The sequence below is a fragment of the Euphorbia lathyris genome, chromosome 2 (assembly GCF_963576675.1).
Source record: "Euphorbia lathyris chromosome 2, ddEupLath1.1, whole genome shotgun sequence".
Lineage (NCBI taxonomy): Eukaryota > Viridiplantae > Streptophyta > Magnoliopsida > Malpighiales > Euphorbiaceae > Euphorbia > Euphorbia lathyris.
In genome coordinates, this window is record NC_088911.1 from 25,595,631 (window position 1) to 25,608,302 (window position 12,672).

The window sequence follows — 12,672 nt, forward strand, 5'->3', positions numbered from 1 at the left end:
CGTTACAACTTACAACAATGAAGAATCCATGAGAGAATAACAGTTACTAGAATACATTAATTATAAAATTTTATTAAAGGAATTTACAACAAATAAAACTAGAAGAATAAATTATACATGTTAAAAAAAATTAAATAATGTGTATATTTTTTTGGAATAAATAATGTGTATATTTTTTAAAAAGGTACATGTCTTGTTTGGAAAATAGTTGTTAGTTATTAACTAATTATATTATCTGTTAGTTGATTACATGTTTGGTTAGCTGATTTGACTACCTGATTTTGTAAACTTGTTTGATAAAACTTAGCTGATTGCTAATAACTGTTTGTGTAAAATAATAAATAAGATCATGATAAAACCTTTTATTTGGAGTTAAAGATTGGTACCCCGGAATCTGTCACTGATATGGTCTTATATTAAAACTCTGTCACTGACATGTAATCAGTTATTTAAAAGAGACAGATCAATGTTATTTAAAAGAGATAGATCAATAAGGTACATGTCTTGTTTGGAAAATAGTTAGTTATTAACTGATTACATTATCTGTTAGTTCTTTACATCTTTGGTTAGCTAATTGTGTAAATTTGTTTGGTAAAACTTAGCTGATTGCTAATAATTGTTTCTGTAAAATGATAAATAAGATCATGATAAAGCCTTTATTTGGGGTTAAGAGGTAGTAATTAGGAGTAAAAGATTGATTTTCAACAAATGTACCCCCGGAATCTGTCAATGTTATTTAAAAGAGATAGATCAATAAGGTACATGTCTTGTTTAGAAAATAGTTATTAGTTATTAACTGATTATATTATCTGTTAGTTGATTACATGTTTAGTTAGTTGATTTGACTAGTTGATTGTGTAAACTTGTTTGGTAAAACTTAGCTGATTGTTAATAACTGTTTGTGTAAAATGATAAATAAAATCATGATAAAGCCTTTATTTGGAGTTAAGAGGTAGTAATTAGGAGTAAAAATGTTATTTAAAAGAGATAGATCAATAAGCTAATTGAAAAAACTCCTAAAACATTGATTTTCAACAAATGTAATCTTTTCCATTTTTTTTTTTTTTGTTGTTGTTAAAATTTCAAGAGAAAGATTGGTACTATGGGCTTTTTTTTTTTTTTTTATATATAAAGTACTATGGGCTAGTTGAAGTGAAGATGTGGCTTGGATAGGTGAACTGGGCACTGTATATTGAAGTAAGCTATTAGTTATGGGCCATGTTAATTGTTATTACATATATGGGATTCAACTTCTAATTAGACGTCCTTTATGTATTGATTGTCCATCTCTATTCCTAATATTTCTGCCCATATTCATATGGGGTGGGAAATAGCTCTTATAATCCTCAACTCATTCTCCGTCTCGGAAATAAGAATATTTTTTCTCCTTATTCTCGACCCTATGAAAATGTATATTGCGCATTTCTCGACTCTAATTGAAAAGGACCTAATGTATATGGATATTGTCTGCTCCATTGACAAAACTAAATTGTGAATTTGGTTATATTTATAGGCAATTTTTTGGAGAAATTATTTTTTAGGTCCTTTTTTTTTATAACTTTATACCAATTAAGACCTTTAAATATGATGGTAAAATAAAAAATTTACTTCTAACTATTATTTCTAAAATTCTAATATTTTGCTAAAAAAGTTTCTTCACACTACTTTTTTTTCCTTTTACATTACTATTTTTTCTCTTGAATATAGCTGCCGTTTTTTTCAATGTTCTTAGTTTTCGGAATTATTTTTACTTTGTGTCCAAAACAATCATATTTCATGTTCACTTTCAACAAAATGATGTACTCAAAGCACGAAAATATGTTAAAAGTTGTAAAAAAAAAATCGGGACTAGACAATTCCACCACAGAATCTGTCATTGATGCCAAATATGTTTCAAATTCTGCATATATCATACATTTTATTGGCCAGAATTTCTGTTGGTAACTCTAATTTTTTAATGTCTATTTGGAAGATTCAAAAGTAAACACAAATTCCACCACAGAATCTGTCACTGATATGGTCTTATATTCAAATTTAATTTGTTGAAAATCAAAATTAATCCTGAAAATTGGCATTGATTGATGAAATTTCAATACTGTACACACTTCCAGTTCAATGAGCATTATATCAGAAATAACCTTTTTTTTTTTTACTTGAAATCGTTTTTTTTGCACAAAAACTAGCTACATTTCAACATCTACTACCTTAAACACAGCAACAAGAAGAACAAGTACAGAAGTCCAATTGTTAAAAAAAAAAAAAAACACAGTAAGTACAATAAACCTGAAGCTTTTTAACGCTAGCATAAGACAAGTATCTAGCTCACTTTAGTAATCAAATAAGCACATGAACTTTTAGAAAGTGCGGATCAAATATATATTTGATTATACATATAGTGTTAAATATTTTCTATAATTTTAAATACTGTTATAAATTATTTATCAAATATATAAAACTTTAGGATTACATTCCCCTTGTTGAACAAACAAACAGTAACAATATCTCCTCTTCCAGTTCTAATTTAATTGGAAGATTATTTAGCTAAAAGCTGTCTGTGGAACCCAATAATCAAATAACACTGTAAAACAAAACAAACAATAACAATATCATATTGATTACGTTACGTTCTATTAACTTGCTAAATTTCTTAATGGAATCATGTTTCCATCTAATTCATGCCATTCCTAGAAGTGAAGAGAGTAATTAATCCTTTTTAAATGCAAAAGCTAGAGCTAGAGCCAGGATTAGAAGAGGTAACAAGAATTGCAACAACTTAACTACGAATGAAGTGGTTGAGTTTTGTTTAGGCACAGGCGCGGGCACAGGCACAGGCAGAGGACCACGAAACTTCTTTCCAGAATCAGATGGAACACTCTTCACATCAATATCCCCAATATAATACTTGTTCATCATCTCTCTCGCTGATTCACTATGCCCAATATCTTCATAATCATCTGTTGCATCTTTCTCTGCAATTGCATATACGTTTTCATTTCATTTACATATCATTCAATCCACTTCTTCATCTTAACTTACAGATCTTAATTACCTGTAGCTGCCAGTATGACTTCATCTCCTCCTGGATGTTCCTCCAGAAAATCGGTCACATCAAACACCTGATTCAGAATCCCCTAATTATTGACATCTAATTCACACAATTCTGCAGATCTGGATCTGTTTGCTCTAAAACTTGACCACAAGTAACTAAATACAAAACAGATGTGCACGGAGAACTAAATCAAGGAAAAGGCCCAAAAAGGGAAAGGAGTTGAAGTGAGAACTGACCTTATTATGAATTAGAAGCCAACAATCCTCCCGATCCTTGTGCTTTAAAACTTCATCGAAGTGAAAGATTTTGGATTCTGAAGCCATATCTCACTTCTGCAATTCAACCAAATCAATTATAATTGAATAAAGAAGACAAACAAGTGAGATTTGGAAGTTAATTAGATTGTATCAATGAAAAATTGAGAGGTATGGAGATATAGATGAAGAGAGGATATTATCGCCCTTCAATTCAACCACTTAGGTAAGCTTTTCAAAGTTAGAAACAAAATTATCCTTCCTTCCTTCCATAATAAAAGACAAATAAATTACTACTAAAATTTATTGAAGGTGAATTCTACTTTTATACTATTTTAAATACTACCTATATCCTTGCTCAAAAAAAAAAAAATATATATATATATATATATATATATACTACCTATATCTAAATAACAGTCTAGTTTACCCTAAAACATATAAGATTGCCGCGTAGGGATTCTCTAGAGCTGAAAAGCCTCTAGAGTTGGTGGAGTTGTAATCTCAACCATTAATTGCAACATTAATGGATGAGATTTAATTGATAAATTTTAATATTTAATTAGTCATTAATTGATCAATCAAATCTCATCCATTCATTTTGTAATTTATAGTTGAGATGCATATAATTCCACCAACTCTAGAGGATTTCAACTCTACGAGATCTCTACCTAAGATTGTCTCATATAGGAGGTTTTAAGTAAATTAAGAATATACTATTTTTTTAATAAAAGTAAATTAAGAATATTTAATACATCTTCTCACCATCAAACTAGTTGGAACATAAAACAAGTATTAGCTAATAGGTTTTATTTGGTTCTAACCGTCGTTGTTTGGTTCAACTAGCCGTCGTTGTTTCTGTTGCTGTTAGTTGTTCATTATTATAATTAGTTTTTTTATTTTAATTTTTATAGATCGCCAACTTTTGAAAAATTGAGTGAGTAGATTAATTTCTAGATACAAAATTCATTTCTAGATTAATCTGCTATAATATCTAGATATTTTTAAGTTTTTTTTGTTTGATTTTTTTGTTTCATTCGCCTACTTAATTTGTCATCCAAAAGCAATTAACACACTATAAATATGGTGCTTAGGATCTCATTTATGTGTGCAAAAATAAAAAGCTCAAGTAGTGAGCAAAATAGTCATAAGTGAATGAGAAAGAGAGCAAAGTGTGTGAGTGAGCAAAAATCCAACAACATAACAAAAAGTGTCTGTTGTTCTTGTAAATTTTTATTTCCAATTTAATAAAATAAAGGTTGTTCATTTAAGTCATCCATATTCAACAAGTGGTATATTTAATAATATAAAGGGATAAGGTACCAAAATAGACCTATGGTTTTTAGGGAAGTATCAATTTAGGCTTCACGTACAAAATAGCACCAATATCGGCTAACGTTTAAAAAATGGTACCAATTTAGGTCTCGATAACGGAACGAGACACGCCGTTGATATTACTCCGTTAAGTTCTGTCAATTGTACGTGGAGGGAGAAATCAAAACTTAACGGAGTACTAAGAATAACGTGTCCAATCCGTTCTCGAGGCCTAAATTGATACCCTTTTTCAAACGTTAAGCCTATATTGATGTTATTTATACGTGGAGCCTAAATTGATACTTCACCAAAAACCATAGGCCTATTTTGGTACATTATCCCTAAAATAAATGTTGTTCACTTAAGTCATCTAAAAAGACTCAATTTTCCATAGTGCACAAGAGTACATCATCAAACACCTAAAGAATGACGACTAAGTTAGCTAGAGGAGATCATTCACGATGATAAAACAACAATCATCGGTACGGAGATCAACATGGAAATGAAGACCAAGTCCTAAGTATGCAAATGCAACATTGATCGAAGAAGTTGAAAAGGAACCCACAACATATGAAGCATCCTCAAGCAAGGAGTGGAGAAAGGTTATGCATGAAGAAGTAGATGTCTTGAAGCAAAATGGGACTTGGGATGTGAAGCCAATTTCATGTAAATGAGTTTATAAAGTAAAGTAGCATCCTGATGGATCAATCGAAAGATATAAAGCTCGATTGGTGGCTCGAGTATTCTTACAAAAATATGGCATGGACTATGATGAGCCATTTAGTCCAATTGCGAAGATCACCACAATACGTGTTCGACTAACACTTGCAGCTAGTAAAGATTGGAAGCTTTAGCAAGTGGATATGAAGAATGCTTTCTTACATGACAAATTGGATCGAGAAATATACATGGACCAATTTCAAGGATTTGAGAGCAAGGCTCAACCAAACTATGTATACAAGTTGAAGAAAGCGTTGTATGGATGGAAGCAAGCACCAATAGGATGGTACAGGAAGATATCGGAGTTCCTGATTCAAAGTGCTTACATGTGGCACCAAGTGATTCTAGTTTGTTCGTGAAGGTCCAAGGTGAGAAGTTGGTTATAGTATTAGTTTATGTTGATGATTTTATCATCACAAGTGATGATGTTTCTGAGATCAATCAAGTTAGAGCAACTTATCAGTACATTTCCAAATGAAATCCTTAAGAGTGTTAAATCATTTTCTTGGTCTTGAAGTTGAACACACGAAGGAAGGACTCTTTCTGTCTCAGCACAAGTATGTTAAGGATCTATTGGAGAAGTTTAAGATGCTCGAATTCAAGCCTATTACAACTCTAGTAAAAGTACACATAAAGTTATGTTCCGCTGAAGGAAAAGAGTTGGAAGATGCTACCATGTATAGACAACTAGTTGGCACATGATCTGTACTTGGTGCAGCAAAAGACAACCTATGGTCTCCTTATCAAGTACCGAAGCAGAGCACAGGGCAACAACTACCACATCCCAAGAATGTACCTGACTGATACAACTTATGAAGGATCTTCATCAGCCAGTCGGTTACTCGGTACAGTTATATTGTGATAATCAGCCAAATTTACACTTGACTGAGAATTCAATGTTCCATGCGAGAACTAAATACGTGGAGATGCATTATCACTTCGTACGAGAGAATGTCTTAAGTGGAGACATCAAGATGCAGTATGTGAATACTAATGATCAAGTTGCTGACATCTTTACGAAATGACTAAATAGTGCAAAATTAGAACAGTTTAGAAAGCAACTTGGAATAACAAGCAAGTACGAGGTACTAAAAGTTTATGCTGAGGGAAAGTATTAATTTTTATATATCACCTACTTTTGAAAAAAGGGTGAGTAGATTAATTTCAAGAAAACTATATAAAATTCATTTCTAGATTAATCTACTTTAATATCTAGATATTTTTAAGTCTTCTTTGGTTGATTTTTTGTTCCCTCACCTACTTAATTTTTGGTCCAAAGCAATTTAACATGCTATAAATAGGGTACTTAAGATCTCCTTTATGTGTGCAAAAATAAAAGCTCAAATAGTGACCAAAAGAGTCATAAGTGAGTGAGAAAGAGAGCAAAGCGTGTGAGTGAGCAAAAGTGCGAAGACATAAAAAAAAAAGTATCTTCTTGTAAATTTTTATTTCCAATTTAATAAAATAAAGGTTGTTCATTTAAGGCATCCATATTCAATAGTTTGCTATTGTTATTAGCTGATTAAAGTGTTTGGTAAAATTGTTATTAATTGTTTCTGTTAGTATGTAAAATGTTTAATATGAACATGTTTTGAATTAATCAACAAATAAATTATAAAAATAAAAAAATTGCAGCACACAAATTAATAAAAAATTTCATTATTAAAAATAATTATTTATTGAATGGAGTAAAACTTTATCCTTTTGGCAATAATATTATTGAGATAGAAATAATGTTAAAGAAAAAATATGTCTTGTGAAAAAAAGAAATATAATTTTGTCAACGTCAAATAAATACAAACAACTGTTTACGAAAAGCTAAAAAAATGAGTTTTTCGTGAAAAGTTCTAAAACGTTATTGTTTCTATCAAAAAAAATCTAAAAACAGTTGTTGTAAACCTACCTAAACACTATATTTTATGATGTTTGAAGTGAAACGTTAAACACTGCTTCGGAAAGCTTTTGACAATAAAATGTTGATTTCCATTATGTGAACATCGACATGTTGATTTTGATAATGTGGTATAATAAAATATTAATTTTTATTAATTTGATTTGGCATGTCTTTAATAAAAAAACATATCATATATTTTTATTTTCAAATTGATGAAATCACAATTTTCTTTTTAATTTCTCTTGATATTAAATGTATTGTGTCTTTAGCATTTACATAACATATTGTTAAATTTATTAAAATATGAAATTCTAGAGAAACTTTTATATTTCATAGAGTAGTAACATTGTCTTAGACGCATAAACTTACTCAAATAAATATAAAAGTGATTTAGGACTCATTTAGTTTATATGTTGTTTGTTGTTACAGTTTGTTCTTTCATGTTTGCAGTTGAAAAAGCATGGCTTCCCTACTGTTGGAAAAAACTATTTTTCATATATAAAAAAAAACAAACAGTAGTTCCCTAACCAAATACTTAAAATCTCATTTTTAATATAAAAAGGCAAACAAGAGAGGGAAATAGAGTAAATCAAACACCCCTTTAGAGTCGCAATGACCTCACAATTTTTTTTGACAAATTGGTTGAGTTTTTACTAGAAAAATCCGAACTTTATACATCTATACTATCTATTATATATATAAAATGTGGAAACAAAAAGTCAATTATCAAAAAATTATAAATGTATTAGCTGACGTGGCAGAAGTAGGGAGCAACTTGTTGATGTGTTATTATGTGGATTAAAGCAAATTTTAATTACTAAATCTTCCAAAGCACTCTATTTCGTGTTAGATATCAACTCTAACCACTTTCCCTTGTTTTGGGGTTTTCCATAGATATCTATTCATTTATTCATTGGTTCAGTTCAGTCACTACCCCTCCTTCCTCACAGATCAATATATCGGTGAAGTTCTACCTTATCTCAATTTGTCTTTGTTTCTATTCAGTTTCAATTTCAAATTATCTAAAATCTAAAATTTAGATAATCTAGCTCTCAGTTAAGTTAAGTTTGCTCGCTCTCTTAATTTTTCTGAACTTTCTTACGTTCATCCCCTTTCCTATTCAGTTTGATCACTCTACTGTTGTTCGACAACATATTGAAGATGTTAGGACTTTTTCCCCTCATCTCTCAATCGATGACAACCACTCATCTAACTCGAATCTACTCCCTTTGATAAGTTTTTTTCTATTATTTACTATCTAATGGCTCTATATTGTTATATTTCTCAAAAGCCTCAACCAATGGCTCTGTTATCGTTAGGCCATTTTCTATGTTTCCGTTTTAGTTCACTTGCTATGCTACTATAATTATATGGCTGCATTTTTTCTGTTTATACAGAACATTTTTATGAAGATTTGGTGCTCTTAGTTGGACGACATAGAGAATGTCCTATGTCTTAATTTTTGAAGCAGAACCTTGACTTTGTACAACTAAAAGCAAAGATTCTTTTTCAAGGATTAACATTAATCGTGATGTGTAGAAAATTAAAGAAAAAATTATAAATCTATTTATAATTATTTTTTATTCTATTTTCTATGTTGGAAATTGAAAAGTTTACATATAAATTCTATCAGATGAAAACTGAAAAGGTTTCACTAATTTAATAGTGTTTAAGAATTTATATGTGTACAATAATAGAATATCAAAAGACATTTATGTTCATTATATATTTTCCTCTAGAACTCCCACATCAGTTCGTACGTTGATAAAGTTCACTCAATATGAAAGATGCACATTATTCTCCCTCACCAGTTCAAATGTCAATAAGTTCTCCAATGAAGGGGCAAAAAATGATTGGAAGAAAATTTGAATCCCAAACCGCTACCATTTAATTTTTTTTTAGGTTACCATTTAAATTCTTTACTAATTAATAATACTTGACTTCTAAATTTATTTACATTAATTAGTGAACCTTTATTACTATTTAAGACAACTAAAATTTTAATTACAATCGAATATTTTTTGATTTGATGTCCCATTATTTTTTGGCCGGCCAAAAACTTCACATTTAAATTGTTTGATGGACAGGGTCCTTGCCCATTTTACCAAATGGAAAGGCAATTGTTTATCAATGGCTGGTAGAGTTGCCTTGGTAAATTCTGTTATCACTAGGAGCTTTATTCATTCTTTTATTATTTACAAGTGGCCTACTGCGTTGCTCCGCCGTATGACTAAAACTATGCGGAATTTTGTATGGTCCGGTTCAATTCACTGTAGGAAGCTAGTAACGGTTCCTTGGAAAGTCTGTTGTCAAAATCTCAAAGATGGAGGGCTTGGCATCAAGGATTTGTTTCTTTTAAACAAAGCTCTGACTGGGAAGATGGCTTGGGGCTTAATTTAGGACAGCTCGCTTTGTTTTAACTTGCTGAGAACCTGATTCTTAAACAAAGTGGGACAGCCGCGTCATTTGGTTTTGAACTCGTCTGTTTGGGCCTCGGTTAAGGGCATTTATATGGAAATTTCGTAACATTGTCTCTGGTGGATTGGTCAGAGCTCGGGCCTAAACTTTTGGAACGGGGGATGGATGTGTCCCTCACTGTCTGCTCAGGTTGGGTTAACAGCTCGACAGCAACGTTCTTGTTCGGATTCGGTTGAAAATTATCTGGATGGAGATAGTTGGAATAACCTGCCTACGCTTCCTTCAAACGTTGAGGGCAGGGTTCGGCGCATTAAGCGTGGAAAGGACGCGGATGATAAATGCGTGTGGAAGCCTGCTATAAGTGGGGTTCTTATTGTTAAATTGTTGTATGCTTGGCTTAGCGATCCGGTTGATCAGCAGCAATGGTGTCGTTTCCTTCGAGATCCGTGCATTCCTCCTGCACATTCGTTGGTGGCCTGGCATGCCTATCTCGGCAATTTGCCTACTCACGATGTTAAGCCCAAAATATACCTAAAATATCATTAATATTCACATCAGTTTTGTCATGGAATCGTGTTAATTATATCTATTTAGAGTACTCTTACGTCCGAATATGTTTCTTTGATGCAAGGTACTTAAATATTTGGTCAAATCCAAATAGGAGCTAAAACGGATCAAAAATGAAGTAAAAACCCTAAGTTATGAGCCAAAAGTACGAGAAAATCAGCGCACCGATACAAGGAGACAGGAACGAGGCGAGACCGGGAGAAACAACCCGTGTCGCGACCGAGATTCCCATATCTTGGTCGCGACATGCTAAATTATGGCATGAAGTCGAAGTTCGTTCTGAGGAAAAAACTCCTCCCCAGGTCGCGACTGAGATTTTAGAATCTCGGTACGACCAGCAGCCAATCTAGCACTGATTTCACATGTCGAAATTCCAAGAAACATGTCTGTTCGGGTGGATAGAAACGTCTCTTCACAGCGGACACGACCCTTCAAACACGACTCTTCAACATCTATAAATAGAGAGTTGAGTTCAGAGTTAAAAGAGGAGATTAATTAAGTTTTAGAGAGCAGAATTTATGTAGAAATTCTGATTCAGAAGTGATTCAGAGTTAGATTTCGATTCTGTAAAGCAAACTTGCTGTACACAAGATTGTTCTTAGATTATTACAAACACAGTAGCGATTAAGTTTAGATTAAGAATTGTTCGAAGACAAGTTCTCATTCTGGTTGTAGAACGAACCATCTCTATTCCGAAGATTCAACAAGAAGAACTAACGGCTGAAGCGCCCTAGAGTCTGACAAACTCCACGAAGTTTGAGAAAAGGATTGACAACCCGGAACTCAAATTAGTTAGAATGCTATCCATGTTTATTTTTCTCTGTTAACTTGTGAAGATTCACAATTCTATAATAAAACGTTTACGTAATTCAATAAATATTTCTGTTGTTACTTTGATGTTACCTTCGAAGTAAGGTTCTGGTGTTTTCATTAAAACGTATTAAATTTCATATAATTACAAGGAAACTTAGTTGAACACTTGAAAGGATTAGTGTTTACGGAAGATATGATCGTTAGGACGGCTTATCGGAAATAAACGCTAATTTGATTAAAGTAGAAATCTACTCCGATCTAGAGAGATTTCTACGGTTCAAAGCCTATTAATTGAAAAAATTAACGATTTATTACATGCCCATAATCTTTCCAAAGTTAAAGTTGTTTTCTTTGCTTAATGCGAATAAGTTTTACACTTTCCTTATTTTAAACGCTAAAGTTTCTGTCTCGTAATCAAATATCGAGACAGAATTGTTTTCTAAATTTCTAACATAAATTTCTCATCTGATTCTGATTAATTCAATTCAATTCAATCTGATTCAATTAAACGATTTTCTATAATATAAACCTAAAGACGTAGTCTAAACTGTATTAAAATAAGTTTTTGTGAAAAAACGTTCCCTGTGGGATCGATATCTTTTTATTACTACAAGCGAAACCGTGCACTTGCGGAAATCGCTCAATAAGTTTTTGACGCCGTTGCCGGGGAACGCCAAATTTTTTTACAAAAATTTAGATTTTTCATGTTTTATTTCGAATCTAGGTTTGTACATACTTATATTATTTTTTATATTTTATTTATTTAAATTTACTTACAATTTTATTTTTCAATTTTTTTGAAGGTACTTTCAGTTCGTGCAAAAATTTCAAGTTCATGCGCAGTACTCGAAGTTCAGGCATTCAACCGGAATTACTCGATCCAGAAATTGAACGAACTGTAAAAAGAAACAAAAAGAAAAACAAAGAGAAACAAAAATCACCGCCACAAACCATGGCAATCCGACCCACACTTATGGATTACGCTAGGCCGGGAGTGGCCGGTGTTACAAACAGTATAGTTAGACCCCAGATAAACGCACGTCAATTTGAAATTAAGCCAGCTTTGCTTAATATGTTGCAAAACAATGTAACGTTTTATGGACTACCTAATGAAAACCCAAATACTCATTTGACAAGTTTCATAGAAATTTGCGACACTTTCAAAATAAATGACGTGCCTGCCGAAGCAATTAAACTTCGCCTATTTCCTTTCAGTTTGAAGGACATGGCCAAAGTTTGGTTAACTTCAATGCCAGCCGCGACATTTGGAACTAAGGACCAATTAGCCCCAGCATTTTTATCCAAATTTTTCCCTTTAGCAAAAACCGCAAAAGTTATAAAAAAATTAACATCCTTCACACAACATGATAATGAAACCCTTTATGAAGCATGGGAACGTTTCAAGGAACTTCAACGTTTATGCCCACATCACCACTTGCCCGATGAACTTTTGATGCAAACATTCTATAACGGACTTAATCCTACAACCAGAGGTTCATTAGGCGCTATGTCGGGAGAGTTATTTATGAAGAAGACATCCGCCCAAGCGAAAGAACTTTTAGAGGAAATGGCAATCAAGAGTAGTATGTGGCCTGCTGAACGTGGACACACACCAGTGGCGAAACCATCATCCTCAACTACAT

The 12,672-nt window shown here is 32.2% G+C and overlaps 1 protein-coding gene and 1 non-coding gene across 2 annotated transcripts; both read right to left on the reverse strand.

The window, feature by feature from the left end:
- Positions 1–2,425: 2,425 nt before the first annotated feature.
- On the reverse strand, positions 2,426–3,571 carry LOC136217421 (cytochrome b5-like). Its single transcript, XM_066004016.1, has 3 exons — positions 3,286–3,571; positions 3,050–3,116; positions 2,426–2,969 (listed from the first exon to the last, which is right to left on the reverse strand). Exons 1-3 carry the CDS (start codon positions 3,370–3,372, stop codon positions 2,704–2,706), a joined length of 420 nt encoding a protein of 139 aa, XP_065860088.1. The 5' UTR covers positions 3,373–3,571; the 3' UTR covers positions 2,426–2,703.
- An 8,789-nt stretch (positions 3,572–12,360) lies between these two features.
- Positions 12,361–12,466, reverse strand: LOC136221280 (small nucleolar RNA R71). The gene has a single exon (XR_010685054.1). It is a non-coding gene; the product is annotated as a small nucleolar RNA R71 (small nucleolar RNA).
- Positions 12,467–12,672: the final 206 nt, after the last annotated feature.